The sequence below is a fragment of the Paroedura picta genome, chromosome 3, assembly GCF_049243985.1.
Source record: "Paroedura picta isolate Pp20150507F chromosome 3, Ppicta_v3.0, whole genome shotgun sequence".
Lineage (NCBI taxonomy): Eukaryota > Metazoa > Chordata > Lepidosauria > Squamata > Gekkonidae > Paroedura > Paroedura picta.
The window spans coordinates 7960571-7978573 of NC_135371.1; the positions used below are offsets into that span (position 1 = coordinate 7960571).

Genomic DNA, 18003 nt, shown 5'->3' on the forward strand with positions numbered 1-18003 from the left:
AGTCCAGGAGCACCTTTGCAACCCAGTTTAATTCTGGGTAGCAGCTTCCACGTGCATGAGAATTTTAGCGCTTTGTTCCCACTTTCTTCCTATCGCGGGGGGCTCCTAGTTTTAATGTAAATTAGTTTTAATGTTTTAACTTCTGTTTACATATAATGTTCTTAGCCACCCTGATCCCTCAGGGAAGGGCAGCATAGAAATTTTAAAAATAAATAGAAATAAATTAAACATGCCACTGAACTGAAATGTTAATAGCTAAAGCTGTTTTGGATACTGAAGGAGCAATTCTGCCTCCTGCAGGCTTTTAATACAGGTATGTTAATTCAGCTCACCCACCTGTAAGTTCACAAAACCTTAAAAGGCCGATTCCAGTGGGTAGCCATGTTGGTCCGGGAGAGCTGCAGCAACACCAGCCGAAGAAACAGCAAGTACAGCCGTCCTTTTCTGGCAAACTGTAGCCAAGACTGCATTTATGTTGTGATATTCCACCTCTTGTGGCAAAGAGTGGTAAGCGGCAGAAATGCTGTCTGAAGCTGTCTGCCCATGAGGCTGGGAGTTCAATCCCAGCAGCCGGCTCAAGGTTGACTCAGGCTTCCATCCTTCCGAGGTCAGTAAAATGAGTACCCAGCTTGCTGGGGGGTAAACGTTAATGACTGGGGAAGGCACTGGCAAACCACCCCGTATTGAGTCTGCCATGAAAACGCTAGAGGGCGTCACCCCAAGGGTCAGACATGACCCGGTGCTTGCACAGGGGAGACCTTTACCTTTATCCCGCCTTTATCCTGCAGGGGGGGCCAAAGTGGTGTGCATCCTTCTCCTGTCCTCTGTTCTAGCCTTATAAGAACCCTGCGGGGTAGATCTGCCCCAGAATGTGACCGGCCCAAGTCCACCCAGCAACCTTTTGTGGCAGACTGGGCATATGAACCTGGATCCACTGAATCTGAATAAAGCACTGTAACTGCTAAACTACACTTGCTGTGATCCCTCTGGACAGTTGTTAAACGCCCCACTTTGTTTTGCAAAAGACTATATTCCACCCTCTTGGTTTATGCTGCCTTTCTCCTCCACTGACCGGGTAGGGCAGGGGGAAGGTAGATGACTGGCCAGTGGTCACCCAGTAAGCCAGTGGGGCAGAGAGACCTGTGTCTTCTAGACCAGTGATAGTCAACCTGCGATCCTCCAGATGTTCATGGACTACAATTCCCATGAGCCCCTGCCAGCAAACGCTGGCAGGGGCTCATGGGAATTGTGGTCCATGAACATCTGGAGGACCACAGGCTGACTACCTCTGTTCTAGACAGATGCTGCTCACACTCTTACACCACACTGGCTGATTTACACACACACACACACAAACACCCTAACCTGCCTGCTGGCTCCAGCATTCTAGGCTCAGGTTGCCAGCTCTGGTTGAGAAATACTGGAGACTTTAGGGGGTGGAGCCAGGAGAGGGAAGGATTTGGGATGGCACCTGTAATGCTGGGAGATCTCCAGACCAGGTACCACCTGAAGGTTGGCATCGACAGCAGTGCAATACACGCACACAGCCTTGCTTATAGGGGGAGCATCAAGAGAGAGGGAAGCCCCTCCTCCGGAGCAGCAGTGTCCCCCCCAAATCTGATAGAACTCAAAGATCCGCATAGCTGGCTGGGGAGCAAAGGCTGTTTGCTCGATCCGGGGAGGGGGCCGCGGACATCCCGTTCCCCACCTACTCCCGAGGCGGCTTCTGTGGAATCAGGGCCAGTTGGAGCCCTCCGTCCTCTTCCTGCCTTCGTGGTGGGCAGAGGGACTCTTCTAGGATTTTCCCAGCTGCAAATCTGGACTGTGAACTGAGCTGCCAAAAGGGTGGCAGGAGAGCAGGTTACAAAACTGGTCCCTGCATGGTCATAAAGTCAGCGGTGACTTGGCAGCAAGACAAAGGAGAAAAGGTGAGATCATTTTAATTGAACAGACAGATACAAATCAGTTTATTACCAAAGCCGGTAGCGTTTCTGACATATCGAAAAAAGGGTTGATGTTAACTTGCATTTTAATACCCAAAAAACACGAGTCTTCATGAGAATAAAGGCCACCTTTATTGTTCGCTTTTTCATTCCTTAGGAAAGTAACACAATAGAACCAAAATTGCTTCCAACCCCCCCATAATCAAAGGGTGTTTTTTTTTTACTGGCAGCCCCTATAGATTAAGCTTTGCCCTTTACCAATTACAATTGTCTCCTGCTAGTTTAATGTGGTGCCCCACATTATCATTTTTAATGGTTCTACGACTAGGAATAAAGGACAGAGAAATACCATCCCAAAATACTGAAAACTACCCATACCAGCCCCTCCTGAAGCTCTACACAGGATAGCCAACATACCTATTTGAATACCTGGAAGACTAGAAACTTGATTATTTAAGACTGAAAATCAAACTTCTCTGGATCCTCAATTCTAACCTGTTTCTACTCTTGCATACTGTAGTCAAAAATGTCTAGTTACCTGTTCCCAGGTGGGCCTTGGAGTTCCCCCTGGAATTACAACTGATCTCTAGGCCAGGGGTAGTCAACCTGTGGTCCTCCAGATGTCCATGGACTACAACTCCCATGAGCCCCTGCCAGCAAATGCTGGCAAGGGTTCATGGGAATTGTAGTCCATGGACATCTGGAGGACCACAGGTTGACTATCCCTGCTCTAGGCTAGAGGTTAATTCTCCTGGAAGAAACATGGCAGATCCAGAGGGTGGGCGTCATGTTATTCGTTTCCACTGAGTTTTCTCCCCACCCTGGGCACAACCCCCAAATCCCCAGGAATTGTCCAGACTGGAGTTGGCAACCCTACATGCAGTTCAGCTCCAATCCCGCTGTTATATTTCGGACTGTCGTTGTTTCTGGGTAGTTGACATCGAGCATCAAAATAAGAAGAGTTGGTTCTTATATGCCACTTTGGGCTGCCCGAAAGAAAGCAGCTTACAATTGCCTTCCCTCTCCCCACAACAGACACCCTGTGAGGGAGGTGAGGCCGAGAGAACCCAGATATTACTGAAGAAGAGTTGGTTCTTATATGCCGCTTTTCTCTACCTGAAAGAGTCTCAAAGTGGCTTACAGTCACCTTCCCTTTCCTTTTCCTACAACAGACACCCTGTGAGGGAGGTGAGGCTGAGAGAGCCCCGAGATTACTAAAGAAGAGTTGGTTCTTATATGCCGCTTTTCTCTACCTGAAGGAGTCTCAAAGTGACTTACAGTCGCCTTCCCTTTCCTCTCCCCACAACAGACCCCCTGTGAGGGAGGTGAGGCTGAGAGAGCCCTGATATTACCGAAGAAGAAGAGTTGGTTCTTATATGCCGCTTTTCTCTACCTGAAGGAGTCTCAAAGTGACTTACAGTCGCCTTCCCTTTCCTCTCCCCACAACAGACCCCCTGTGAAGGAGGTGGGGCTGAGAGAGCCCTGATATTACCGAAGAAGAAGAGTTGGTTCTTATATGCCGCTTTTCTCTACCTGAAGGAGTCTCAAAGTGACTTACAGTCGCCTTCCCTTTCCTCTCCCCACAACAGACCCCCTGTGAGGGAGGTGAGGCTGAGAGAGCCCTGATATTACCGAAGAAGAAGAGTTGGTTCTTATATGCCGCTTTTCTCTACCTGAAGGAGTCTCAAAGTGACTTACAGTCGCCTTCCCTTTCCTCTCCCCACAACAGACCCCCTGTGAAGGAGGTGGGGCTGAGAGAGCCCTGATATTACCGAAGAAGAAGAGTTGGTTCTTATATGCCGCTTTTCTCTACCTGAAGGAGTCTCAAAGTGACTTACAGTCGCCTTCCCTTTCCTCTCCCCACAACAGACCCCCTGTGAGGGAGGTGAGGCTGAGAGAGCCCTGAGATTACTGCTTGGTCAGAACAGCTTTCTCAGTGCTGAGGTGAGGAGCGGGGAATCATGCGGAGGAGCGGGAAATCAAATTCGGCTCACCAAATTATTAGTTGGCGCTCCTAACCACTACACCAAGCTGGCTCTCAGATGCTGAGATTCTCTACTTCCTATGCAAGAGGTGGAAGGGCACCATGGCTCAGGAGCAAAGTACCAGCTTTCCACATAGAAGGCATAGGTACAGTGCTTGGCACGTCCAGTTAAAAGATCAGGCAGTAGGAGATGTGAAAGCCCTTTCCCTCCCCAAAACCTCGGATACCCCATCCCAGACAGAGCAATCAGGCTGGAGCTAACATCAGGGGTCAATTCTCTGAATTGACAGGAGGCAAAATCACACACTCAGGAAAGGAAAATGGTAAATAACTATGGAGCCAGTTTGGTGCAGTGGTTAGGAGTGTGGACTTCTAATCTGGCGATTCTCATTTTCCTACCTGTACCTGTGCCTGACCTTATAACTGGACGTGCCAAGCATTGTACCTGTGCCTTCTATGTGGAAAGCAGGTACTTTGCTCCCAAGCCACGGTGCCCTTCCACCTCTTGTATAGGAAGCACACAGGAATAACCTCTTTCAAAGGGGATTCAATAGATTCTCTCTCCCCATGCAACCTCTAAAATATCACGTCCCCCTTAGTGGTCTCTTCTCTAAACCGAAAAGTCCCAGACCCTGAACTTATACGGTGATTCGGAGTTCACAGCACTTCCCATATATTACCTCAGCAATCCCGATACATCCTTATTACCGTGTTCATTTAAAATTTATACCCCACTTTATCTCCTCTGGCTTGCTGTATTATTGAACGTGGTGGCGGGGAGCACACTCTGAGCAGGCAGAATTTTATCTAAAATGCCTTTATTTTAACAACCATCCCACTGCTTGGGCTCGGCAACAAAATACTGCAACTGAGACAGGATTTTAAACTTCTCACTTGGTGTTATGAGGCCACAAAGTTCTGAACTTTATGTGCACAGAAGGTAGAAAACACAGTGTCACTTCCCTCAAGGTCTCAGTGCAAACCCTTCCCTCAGCACCGGCTACCTGGAACGGCCAATTCGGACGCCGCCGTTCACAACCCTAGTGGAGACTCTAGCTCTGTCTGTCCACTTATATTTAGCCAAGACCTGCTACTTCTGGGTACGGGGTTTGCATATCAATTAAAGAACCAGTGGGAATACTGGGCAGAAGGTCACAGAAAGGTCATGGCCAGTTCACAGCCATGACATCAAATGGAGGCAGAGGGGAAATTTAGACCAGGACCTTTTGGAGAAAAGTCCACACACGGCTCTCCATAAACACAGGCTGGGAAAACTGCTGCTTTCCCTGTCACCCATCCTCTTGAGATAACAGCCATAGCTTGATTAGAGTTCCACGCTGAAGAAATATGTGTCAAGGATCCAGGCATGTTTTGACACTGCGTTTGTTAAATGACATTTTTACAGGAAGTCACAGGGATGAAGGAGCGTGAAATAAACTGGGGATAGTAGCCTTCAGATCAAATGGGTCCCTTGGACACGTTCAAAGGTGATTTAGATATTTTTAAAAAAATAAAACCTTAAAGCAGGGGTATTCAACCTGTGGTCCTCCAGATGTCCATGGACTACAATTCCCATGAGCCCCTGCCAGCAAATGCTGGCAGGGGCTCATGGGAATTGTAGTCCATGGACATCTGGAGGACCACAGGTTGAATACCCTTGCCTTAAAGAGTTGAAGGGCTTCAGAGAGTGTTTATGAAGATTTCCCTGCAATCTGAGCAGCTCTCTAGGTTCTTTTCTTCACAGTTGTTCTCAGGCCGAATGTGGGGCAGCTCAGACTGAAGCAGTTTTCACAGTTTGATTTGTGGGTTTTCTGCTGACCATGGATACTCTGCCTTCGGGCTCACCACGGATCCGGCTTGAGTCCTTGCGTGTTTTCTCCCATGGGCAAAGTGGTTTGAACTTTGCTCTTTTCTGAAGCCGGCACCTTTAGATGGTGTCGCTCGTGTTTCAGGAGAGAAGCCTTATGACTGAATCTTTTCCCGCAGTCTGAACATCCGAAGGGCTTCTCCCCGGTGTGACTCCTCTGGTGGTTAATCAGGTTCGATCTCTGGCTGAAACTTTTCCCGCAGTCCGAGCACTTGTACGGTTTCTCGCCAGTGTGAGTTCTCTGGTGCCCGATCAGGAATTCCCTCCGGCTAAAACTCTTCCCACATTCTGAGCACTCGTACGGCTTCTCTCCCGTGTGGATTCTTTCGTGGATCCTAAGGACTGAATTGCAACTGAAGTTCTTGCCACAACTGGAACATTTGTAAGGCTTTTCTCCTCTGTGGGTTCTCTCGTGAGAGGTGAGGCTCGAACTATTGCTGAAGGATTTCCCACAGTTCACGCAGCTGTACGGTTTCTCCCCTGTGTGGATCCGCTGGTGATTCAGAAGATTGGAACTCTGGCTGAAATTCTTCCCGCAGTCTAAGCATTTATACGGTTTCTCTCCCGTGTGGAGTCTCTGATGGCGAACGAGGCTGGACCTAAAGCTGAAAGTCTTCCCGCAATCTGAACACGAATAGGGTTTCTCTCCTGTGGGAAGCTCAGCGGCCTGTGGGACGGTTTTCTCCGTCTCCAAACGGCGGCGTGGTTTCCCTTGTGGAGATGAACCTTCCTGCTTTCCGTAAATAAAGCTTTTACCACAGTTGGAGCATATATAAAGCCTGTCTCCTGCGTCACCTGTGTTCTGACTGAAGGTGTTCCCACATTCAGAACATTTGTGCGGCTTCTCTCCTGCAGGTATTCTGCAAGGATTGCTTAGGAGCTCTGCTGGACTAAAGTCATTTTCACAATAAGAGTTGGTACGCTGCTTATCTCCTGTATTTGTTTTCTCTTGAACGCTTGATTTCCAGTTGGGGCTTGTCCAACATGTTTTTTCTTCAGTCAGCAGTTTCTCAGCCTTCAGAAGGTCAGGATCTGGGCTGGCGTTTTCTGCACAGCCTGAGTGTGTCCTGTTCTGCTTATGCAAGGCGCTTTTGTTTAGGATTTCACCACTTTTGTGAGCTTCCTCCCTTGCAGAGTTTTCATCTTTATTCCTTGGAGTGTATTTTCTGCCGTGCCTCTCTGGATTCTGCTGAATCCCAGGCCTGATTTCTGTTTCAGAAAACTGGAAACAATTCCACTGGTCTTTGTCAGGTATGGCACCACCAAGTTCCACATCCTGAAACGTTTCCGGATAAACTGGGTGCTGGTCTTTCCCTCCAGCTTGTGCACCACCTGACAGAAAGAACAGAACATGAGCAGTCAAGATCTTTGACGTGGTGAATAAAGATGGGTTCTTCACCCACCCTATTCAGACAGCCTGTGCCCAGCATCTGCAAGTTGGACTGGCACGTTTGCACAAAGGTCTATAGATACACAGAAGGAGCACTAGTATCTACCTTCCCCCACATTATCTGTATATCACAAAACTGCAGCATACAGAGTACACAGTTGGGGCCTACACACTACAGAGCAGGGTTGGCCAAACTGTGGCTCTCCAGATGTCCATGGACTACAATTCCCAAGAGCAATTCACACCTTTTAGGATGTGTTTGGACAGCAATCCCCAAGGCAGATTAAAAAAACCTTTCAGATTTCAAGCAAGAAGCAATCTTGCAAATTCATTCCACAATAGAAAAAAAGGAATGGGAAAAATTAGTTTAGGAAAGAACGAGGAAAAAACTAGGAAAAACTGGGACATTTATTTATTATATTTATTACATCATAGGGATGTAAACAAAGTTGTCTAGACACAAGGGGGGGAAAGGGGGGGATGAAAATGGAACATTAAGACACTTTGAGACTCCTTCAGGTACTGAAATGTGGGGTATAAGAAACCACCTCTCCTTCTGTTTCTATTGCAGGCCAGAAAGAAGAAAATTCTGACTAGATGGCTTAAGTGTGGTTCTTCTTTATTCCTTAGTATGTTTGAATTGTTAATCTCTGTATTGCCTCACTAAATTCAATCAGAATTCCCTCTGTGTGATATTTCATTCTCTGCTCTACAAAAGGCAGCAAAGATCAGAAAGCAAAACCGGCAAGCAAGGCTGGGATGGGGAGAGAGGAGTCTGTCTGTCTGGCCTCTTTCCATCACCTGCCAACGAGGGCCACCCACTGTGAGCAGGAATCATAGAACCATAGAGTTGGAAGGGGCCATACAGGACATCTAGTCATAGAATCATAGAATCATAGAGTTGGAAGGGGCCATACAGGCCATCTAGTCATAGAATCATAGAATCATAGAGTTGGAAGGGGCCATACAGGCCACCTAGTCCAACCCCTTGCTCAACGCAGGATCAGCCCTAAGCATCCTAAAGGAAAGCATCCTAAAGGAAGCCATTCAATCTAGCCCCACCGCCCCTGCCCCGTCATTTGCCATTCCCTGATTCCATGCTCAGAGCCTCTGTGCCCTGTCTTGGCAGGTGGGTACAGGACTGCAGGCCAAGACTGCAGCCAGGAGCACAGCAGCTTGAAAGGAAATCCCCTTAAAATCCTCGGGCTGCTGACAGAGCAGGCAGATAAGACTGACCTGTATGGATCAATAGTGGATTTGGTATTGGTCAGCTTCATCGAATGGGGAGGGGCCGTAGCTCGGTGGCAGAACATCTGCTTTCAAGAGCAGCTGAAAGCCCCTGGGGCTTAAAGGGGACATCTTTCTTGCTCCATTTTCTCATCGCCTCGGCTGTAGGGGTGCGAAGTGGGTTGGGTTTTTTGCGTCCGCCATGTTGTGAGATTTTAGAGTCTTTTAAGAGGGAGTTTTAATTTTTTTTTTTTTTTGAGATTGTTGTTACCTGCCACGAGCCTCAGGGGAGTGGTGGGATATAAATCAAATTAATAAACAAATAATAAGAGCAGAAGGTCCTGGGTTCAGTCCTCAGCATCTCCAGTTACAAGAATCAGATTATGTAAAAGACTGAAGATCCTGAGAACCTGGGAAGCTACCATCAGGCAGAGGAGACAGTACTGACCTCACCAGCCCCAGTGGTGTGACTCAGCATAAGGCAACCTTTTGTGCATTACCAAGGTTAGGACTGGACAGCAATTTGGGTAGCCCTGACCTGGATCTCGTCAGATCTTGGAAGCTCAGCAGGGTCAACCTTGGCTAGCGGTTTGGATGGGTGACCTCCAAGGAAACACACAAAGGGCTGTGTTGCCCTGACTGCCACATGTCTCTCGAGCTGCCTGTTTACTGTTGTTTAAATGTTGTATTCAGAGCATCCCTGGAGGGAACACCGACACAGAGACCCTACACATCCTTAGAGAGCACCCTTACCTAGCAAGTTGACCTCCCCCTCGTTCTTTTGGTTGGCCTTCGCACTCAGCTGAGTTGTCTTAACCTTCTCCGCCATGTAGGATATTACAGCCAACTTCTCCAAGGGCTCCAACATCTGGAACAGAATTGGGAACAGAAATACAGAGGACAGCATTACAGCATCACAAGAACTCCTTTGCACGACCATGTCCATCTGGACCGGCATCTTGTTTGTATCACTCCCAAGCTGGCTTGTTCACAGCTGGGCATGGCAATGGTGGCTTGGAAGTCAGAGGTATAGTATTTCTGTACATGGAGGTTCCACTTAGTTATAGCAGTTAATGGCAGCTGCACAACTGTACATGGAAGGCCAAGACTTGTACTTGGCTGTACCAGAAGGAAGGTCTAATAGATCCAACGGGCTTAAGGCTCAGGAGGATGTATTTTGGTTGAACATCAGATTGTACCTGGAGTTCTGGAGGCCTCACTTCAAAAAGGACGTGGATAAAACAGAGGAGAGTGATGAGGATGATCCGGGGCCTGGGGACCAAGCCCTGTGGGGAAAGGCCGAGGGACCTGGGAAGGTTCAGCCTGGAGAAGAGGAGGTTGGGAGGGGACAGGATGGCTGTGTTTAACATATTTGACATATTGTCTGTGGGAGGAGGGCAGAGAAAGGTTCCTGTTGGCATCAGAGGACAGGACCTGCAGTAACAGCTTTAAACTACATGTAGAGCAGTGCCAGCTAGGTATCAGGAAAAGTTTTTTCACAGTCAGAGTAGTTCAACAGGGGGATGGACTGCCTAAGGAGGTGGTGAGCTCCCCTTTGCTGTTAGCCTTCAAGCAGCAGCTGGACAGATTTTATTATACCTGAACCCTCGGAGAGGGCGGTATATAAATATACAGTATTTGCTGGCGTATAAGACTACTTTTACCCCCTGAAAAACATGCCTCCAAGTGTGGGGGGGGGTCGTCCTATACGCCGGGCGCACTTCCGTTGGGATAGACATAGCTGCCCATAGTGGCCCATAGTACTGTAATATAATGTAACAAACTCTATATTTTGAGTGGAAATGTTGGGGGGTCGTCTTATACGCCGGCAAATACGGTAATAATAAATAAAAATAGATTATAAATAATTATGTAATTAATATACTGCCTTCCCATGCAGCTCAGATACTTATCCTATATGCTTTAGGCTGATCCTACATTGAACAGGGGTTTGCATTAGATGGCCTGTCTGGCCCCTTCCAACTCCATGATTCTATGATTCTATGACTAGATGGCCTGCATGGCCCCTTCCAACTCCATGATTCTATGATTCTAAACGCCTAAGCATGAGAGAGCTTTAGCACTGAAGCAAGGGGCAAGAATTGTGCTCTCACCCTCTCCCTGAAGGAGTCTTCTCTACCTGAAGGAGTCTCAAAGCGGCTTACAGTCGCCCTCCCTTTCCTCTCCCCACAACAGACCGCCTTTGAGGAAGGTGAGGATGAGAGGGCCCTGATATTACTGAAGAAGATTCTTATATGACGCTTTTCACTGCCTGAAGGAGTCTCAAAGTGTTTTATCATTCTACTTGGTCTTTCCTGGACCTCTTCCCAGTTTGGAGAGCCAGTTTGGTGTAGTGATTAGGAGTGTGGACTTCCAATCTGGCATGCCAGGTTCGATTCTGCGCTCCCCCACATGCAACCAGCTGGGTGACCTTGGGCTCGCCACGGCACTGATAAAACTGTCCTGACCGGGCAGTGATATCAGGGCTCTCTCAGCCTCACCCACCTCCCAGGGTGTCTGTTGTGGGGAGAGGAAAGGGAAGGCGACTGTAAGCCGCTCTGAGCCTCCTTAGGGTAGGGAAAAGCGGCATATAAGAACCAACTCTTCTTCTTCTTCCAGCTCTTCCAAGCTAGATTTGGAGGAAGAAGTAAGATTTACAGTGCCATTCTAAGCAGGGTTACACCCTTCTAAGTCCACGGAAATCAATAAGGAGGGTGTAACTCTGTGGAGGATGGCCCAGAACCCTGGTCAAGAACCTACGAGAAATGGGAAACTGCCCAGTGCCCATGATCCTTGCTCATCCACGAGGGGTGGAGTAGAATTTGCTGGTACATGGGAAGGTCACACCGAAACCCTCTCACCTGCTGTCCCTGCAGTTCCCCCTCTTCCTTCCACAGCAGGAAATCCTCTGCCGAAGTCACTGCATGGGAGCCGGTCGTGGGGTTGTCCTCCCTGACCCAGCTCTGCATTTCTGGAGGCAAAATGGCCAGGAACTGCTCCAGGATCACCAGCTCCAGGATCTGCTCCTTCGTGTGGCTCTCTGGCTTCAGCCACTGGTGGCAAAGATCCTGGAGATGCCTGAAAACCTCTCGGGGCCCATCAGCCTCCTGGTAGGAAAACCGCCTGAACTGTTGGCAAGAAACATCCAAGCAGGTAACATCCTTTTCTGGGATCCCTCCTGTTTCTTCTGGGCTTTTTGGCACCTGGGCAGCTCTAGTCTCCTGACTGGCCATCAGAGATGCTGAAGGCAGTGCAATATGTTCCCAGTTCACAGATCCACACCGCTTGGGCTTCCCAGGTTCTGAGTGCGGGGGTCGCACAGTCTTCTGGAAATCCTGCAACTGGCCATCGGTGCTGCGGCCCAACTGTTCACCTCGTTCCGCTTTAACTTGTTGGGGAGCTGCACTAGACAGAAACTTCCCAGCCGCCTCAACCCAAGGAATTCGAGAGTCTCTTCCTTCTCCTTCCCCTTTCTCCTCTGGAATTCGGCTAGCCGAGCTCTGGAACGCCATTTTTATTTCTGATTGAGAATCTGCTCCTGGAAACAAGTGGTGAAATGGGGGTAAGAATAAAAATAAAATGAGACCAAAAGAATGTCCAATCAAGATTTTGGTACGATTTTCTGCTTCTCAGACCCCAGTCCTGGAGTACCGCCATTCTCAACAGGGGTCATATGCCCCCCCCCCAACGGGTCTGTCACATTTGAAGGGGGCCATAGACTGAAAAGGGCCTCTTGTGGCACAGAGTGGTAAGGCAGCCGTCTGAAAGCTTTGCCCATGAGGCTGGGAGTTCGATCCCAGCAGCCGGCTCAAGGTTGACTCAGCCTTCCATCCTTCTGAGGTCGGTAAAACGAGTACCCAGCTTGCTGGGGGGTAAATGGTAATGACTGGGGAAGGGAATGGCAAACCACCCCGTATTGAGTCTGCCATGAAAACGCTGGAGGGCGTCACCCCAAGGGTCAGACATGACTTAGTGCTTGCACAGGGGGTACCTTTACCTTTACCTATAGACTGAAAAATGTCAGGAGGAGGAGCCCAAAGGACAAAAATTGTCAATTTTTCTAAGTTTAGATAACAAAACCTACAGGGAGGGGGGCACAACCAGCCCTGTCCCTTAAGTTTTCAGGCAAGTTGCCTGAGAGCAAAAAATCCGGCCAGGCTAGTTTCTCCCCCCCCCCCCCGCAACCCCCCTGTTGATCAACAACCCAACTTGCTCCTGCCTGTTCTATCCCCATGAGGAAAAGAGTTGCTTGGCAGGAAATTCGGCTAGCCCAGCCTCTTGTACTGGGAAAGTACGTGGTGTGTGTGTCTCTCTCTCACTCACTGGGGGAGGGAGAAGCCTTCTCATCATGAAGCCTAATATTCTGAGGGGGGAAATTGCTGCTCTATCCACATTCTCCTTCTTGGGAATCATAGAGTTGGAAGGAGCCATACAGGCCATCTAGTCCAACCCCCTGCTCAACTGCAGGGTCAGCCCAAAGCATCCTAAAGCCGAATAATACAAACCACCAGCCCTTCTGGGGCACACCGACTCCCTCACCCTTTTTCCTTTTCCAGACAGAAGCTTATAAATGCAGGATCCCTTGGTGTTTGTGTAGCACCTGCCTCCCACTCTCCTTTCAGGTGCCACAAGTACTTCTGGCTGGGTTTTCCAATGCCCCAAGGTACACTCCAACAGGATGGAACAACAGGATGGCTACCCGAGCACCACATCTCCATAAAACTTTTTTGGGGGGGACAGGCCGGCCAGTGGATTCAGCCGAAGCTGGGTCAACTCTGTGTTCGTGTGTGTAAGGTGTTGTCAAGACACAGGCCAAAGTATGGCGACCCCACAGGGCTTTCAGGACAAGGACTAACTGTGGGGGCCTGCCTAAGGTGACCAGATTGTCCCACTTTTGGAGGGACATCTGGGGGTACCGGGCAAATTGTTCTTATATTGAAATTAAAAGATATATATTACACTACTATTTTTGCATTCTATGCATTCTATGAAACTTTTTGTTGCTTCATATAGACCAAATTTTTAATCAAGACCCCCCCCCCCCCCCGGTCCATGGTGTTCCGCTTTACCAATGTTAAGATCTGGTCACTTTAGGATTGCCAACTCGAGCCTTCTTGGTGGCCTCCTTGCAGTTCATAGTCTGAGGGAGAGTGCTTGCACTGGAAAGCTCACGCCTTGAATAAATCCTTGTTGGCCTTAAAGTTGCCCCTGGACTCCGGTTTTGTTTCGTTGTGCTGCTTCAGACCCACTTGAATCTCCCCTGCAAGTCCTAGCCGGGGCCGACCCTCCTTAGCTCCCCAGATCTGACGAGTCAGTCGCAGGTATCCTAAAACAGGGATCCTCAACCTGCGGTCCTCCAGACGTTCATGGACTACAATTCCCATGAGCCCCTGCCAGCATTTGCTGGCAGGGGCTCATGGGAATTGTAGTCCATGAACGTCTGGAGGACCGCAGGTTGAGGATCCCTGTCCTAAAAGCAGGAGCGCAGCTCCACCCGAGCGCCAGCCCCGACGCCGACTTCCTCCCAGGGAAGCCCCTGCAAAGGCACGAGGCCAGGCGCAGTTCCTCGCCCCCCGTTCCATCGCGGACGCTGCGCACGGACTTCAGGGCGGCCGCTGCAAAAGCGCCGCGCACTTAGCTCCACGACCGCGGGCGCCCGGGGGGAGAGCCGCCTACCCGGCCCGCGGCCCCGCTCCCCTCCCCGGGCCACGCCACGGATTTCCTGCCCGGCTGCTCCGTCCCTCCTTCCCCGCCGTGGGAGACTCACCTTTGCACGCGCAGCCGGGCCCCCCTCACCTGCGCGCGCGGGCTCGCTGCCTGGCTGGCCGGCTGGCGCGCGGGAGGGTCTCTCTGGCCGGGCCGTTTGGGGAGGAGGGAAAGCGGCTTCCTAGAGAGGCCCGGCCTTTTTTGGGGAGGGGACCCTGCAGAGGGGCTCCTCCCCCTCGTGGGAAAGCGCCCGGGCTGGGCTCGTGGGCGGGGAGGGAAGGAGGGAGGGTGTTGCCCAAAGCCGGAGCACGGCGGCTTCGCGGCATCCTTGGGACCCCGGAGGTGGCCCTCGGTGGGTGGCCGCGGCAAGTCGAGGGGGCGAAATGGATTCCCGGGGAAGCGCGCTGTGCCTTGGGGAAGCTGGGGCCGCCTGCGGCGGGGCTCTGGAGAGGCAGCGACGAAACACTTTGGGTCCAGGGACACCTTAAGGCAGGGGTAGGCAAACTGCGGCCCTCCAGGTGTCCATGGACTACAGTTCCCAGGAGCCCCTGCCAGCGTTCGCTGGCAGGGGCTCCTGGGAATTGTAGTCCATGGACACCTGCAGGGCCGCAGTTTGACTACCCCTGCCTTAAGGGCAGCCAAGCTTGATTCCCGGCCTGAGCTTTGGCGTGCGCGACCACTGCCTCAGGGACAATGCCGTGGAAAGGAAGGAATCCGTCCCAAGGGCTCTGGTGCAATGGTCAAGAGTGGTGACTTCTACTCTGGGGAGCTGGGTTTGATTCCCCACTCCTCTACGTGCAGCCAGGTGGGTGACCTTGGGCTTGTCACAGTTCTGATAGTGCTGTTGTGACCGACCAGTCCTCTCAGAGCTCTCTCAGTGTCACCCACCACACAGGGTGTCTTGTTGTGAATAGAGGGGAAAGGGAAGGCAATGGTAAGCCGCTTTGAGACCCTTTGGGGCAGTGAAAAGCAGGGTATAAAAATAAGGTGACCCAATTGTCCCACTTTTGGAGGGACATCTAGGGGCACCTGGCAAATTGTAAAGGTCTCCCCTGTGCAAGCACCGGGTCATGTCTGACCCTTGGGGTGACGCCCTCCAGCGTTTTCATGGCAGACTCAATACGGGGAGGTTTGCCAGTGCCTTCCCCAGTCATTACCGTTTTACCACCTGCTGGGTACTCATTGTACCGACCTCGGAAGGATGGACGGCTGAGTCAACCTTGAGCCGGCTGCTGGGATTGAACTCCCAGCCTCATGGGCAGAGCTTTCAGACTGCATGTCTGCTGCCTCACCACTCTGCGCCACAAGAGGCTCTCAAGCAAATTTTACTTATGCTGAAATTTTAAAAAATATACATTACAAGACTATTTTTGTGTTGTGCGTTCGATGAAACGTTTTGTTGTTCCGTGTAGACCAAATTTTTAATCAAGAACCCACACCCCACCCCGGTCCATGGTGTCCCGCTTTACCAATGCTGAAATCTGGTCACCTTAATAAAAAAACAGCTCTTCTTCTATTGGACTCATTGATCTCTGGCTTCAAACCAACCCACCTGAATGCAGCCCTGTTACCGGTATAGGAAAGCCCGTGTGAATAATTCAGTTTAGCTTTGTTTTCCTTTGTTTACCATCTGCCCCCCAGAATAATTTCATTGTGTTGAAGCCTTGCTTTTGGCTTTGTGGGGTTTGAACCCCTCCCAGATAAAGTTTTACGCTATGCAACAGATGCTCTTGTGGGTAAATGTTTTGTTGCCAGAAAAGATTCTCAAACGGTTAAAGAAGCAGAGGTGAAATTCCTAGAAAGACTGAGAAACTTGATTGGCCAATGTTAAAAAAAGGGGGGGTGAGTCTTCTTCCTGTCCCACCTCCTTTTCCTCTAAAAAAAAGTGCTTTGGGGTGTTGCAGCACACCTGGGTTGTCAACTGGTGAATTTTAAAGAGGGGTGAACTTGGATCTAAGGCCCGAAGGAAGAAATGAAGGCAAGAAACCCATGGCCGGAGTAGGCGGCATTGCAGTCAGATCTTCTCTCCAAAGCACAGGTTGGCGGCAGGTATGGCTTATCTAGGCATTCCCTCCCTCCTGCTTGGAAAGATAAAGAACCACCGGGGAAAGGATGAAGGACAGAGACTCTGGTGCCTGCATGAATGGTTGGTTCTGCTAGCCGCAGAGGAAATCCAGTGCTTGGAAAGATGCATGACCAATAACCCTTCACGTGTATCTGGCACTTTCAGTGTTCAATGTGCTTGGCTGATGTAGTCACAAAAAGAAGCCAGTTTGTGGGGGAAGTGAGATGTGGGGGAAGTGAGATGTGAACCAGTTTGTGGGGGAAATCAGATGTGAACCAGAGTCCTACTCAGCTTGCCTGCTGTTCTCTTAAGAACCTCCGTGGCATTTGCTTCTAGGCCAGATTTGGAAAGCAGTGCTTTTAAGAAGAAGGGGTTTTGATGAGGGTGGCAGATGCTGAATTTGCCGGAAAACCTCCTCCTGGTCAGTTGGCTTCCTTTGTTTGGGTCTGCTTTCTTGCTGGAATAATTTCCAGGAATTAGCCCCCAAATTTTAAGGGGCGGTTTTAAAATAATGTTTATAGATGTATTTACTTGTTTAATTATGTTGTGATCCTCCCTGAGCCAACCGGGAAGGGGGGGCTATACAATAAATATGATGATGATAATGTTTTAAATTTCTATACTGCCCTCCCAGTATGGCTCAGGGTGGGGTACATGACAGGTTACATTGACAGTAAATTAAAATGCAATAACATCGACAATTTGTAAAACATAATGAAAGCATAAGTAACAATTTAACAGCATGAAACAATAGCAGATGCTTAATCATGAGGTGTTTGCTGGCAGGGGCTCATGGGAATTGTAGTCCATGAACATCTGGAGGACCACAGGTTGACTACCCCTGCAGATGCTTAATCATGATGCTTAGATTATTAATAATAGCAGATGCTTAATAAAAACACTCGAGGCTCCGTTTAATCTTCTCCGATTAAATCTCTAAATGAAATATTCCCCTCTCCTGTCTCTCGCTAGCACAAGGCAAACGACTAATTCCTCAATCTCCAGTTTTAGTCTGGGGATGTTACCACAGCCTACCTTGCAGGGTTGATGTGAAGACTGCAGTCAGCTCAAACACTGTATAAATGCTATTATTATTATTGTTGTAACAACTCTTTTGAACTGATTTATCCCACTCTTTTTGGGGTGGCGTTCTAGCTAGATTCAGGAGAGCTAGATTCAGTTCAACTAGCACCTTAGAAATCAACAAGATTTGGGGGGCTATAAACATCCAAGAGTCAAAGTTCTCTTTGCTGGAGTATAAGACAGCTTCATGGACTCATGATACTGTAAACCGGGCTTTCTCAACCAAGGTTTCATGAAACCCTGGAGTATCTTGACAGCCCTGAAGGGGTTTCCCAAATGGGTGGGAGTTAATTAATTTTTAATGTATTTTTAACATTTGTTAAACATTTATTGAGTGATATGACCATACATTACCATAGACTTGGCCCCCTCCCAGTCCCAAAATGGCCAATGATGGGATGGGCCTAGAGAGGGTGGGGAAGGGCTCTGAGTGGACGTGAACACAGCTATGCTTCCCAACTATATTCTGCATAATCGTGCCACTTCTGGGGTTTCTCAAAGCCTGAAGAATATTTCAGGGCTTTCTCAACGGTTAAAAGGTTAAGAAAGGCTGCAACAAAGCTGGGGATGGTGGGGATTGAACCTGGGATCTTCTGCACACAAAGCAGGTACTCTGACATCTGACTGCAACCTCTCCCCTTCCTACAGCATCTTTGCCTTTATAACTTAAACCAGGAGTAGTCAAACTGTGGCCCTCCAGATGTCCATGGACTACAATTCCCAGGAGCCCCTGCCAGC

At 49.5% G+C, this 18003-nt stretch overlaps 1 protein-coding gene across 1 annotated transcript; it reads right to left on the reverse strand.

The window, feature by feature from the left end:
• Window positions 1-2638: 2638 nt before the first annotated feature.
• Window positions 2639-14601, reverse strand: LOC143834251 (uncharacterized). Its single transcript, XM_077330910.1, has 4 exons — window positions 14179-14601; window positions 11273-11949; window positions 9165-9279; window positions 2639-7126 (listed from the first exon to the last, which is right to left on the reverse strand). Exons 2-4 carry the CDS (start codon window positions 11921-11923, stop codon window positions 5769-5771), a joined length of 2124 nt encoding a protein of 707 aa, XP_077187025.1. The 5' UTR covers window positions 11924-11949; window positions 14179-14601; the 3' UTR covers window positions 2639-5768.
• Window positions 14602-18003: the final 3402 nt, after the last annotated feature.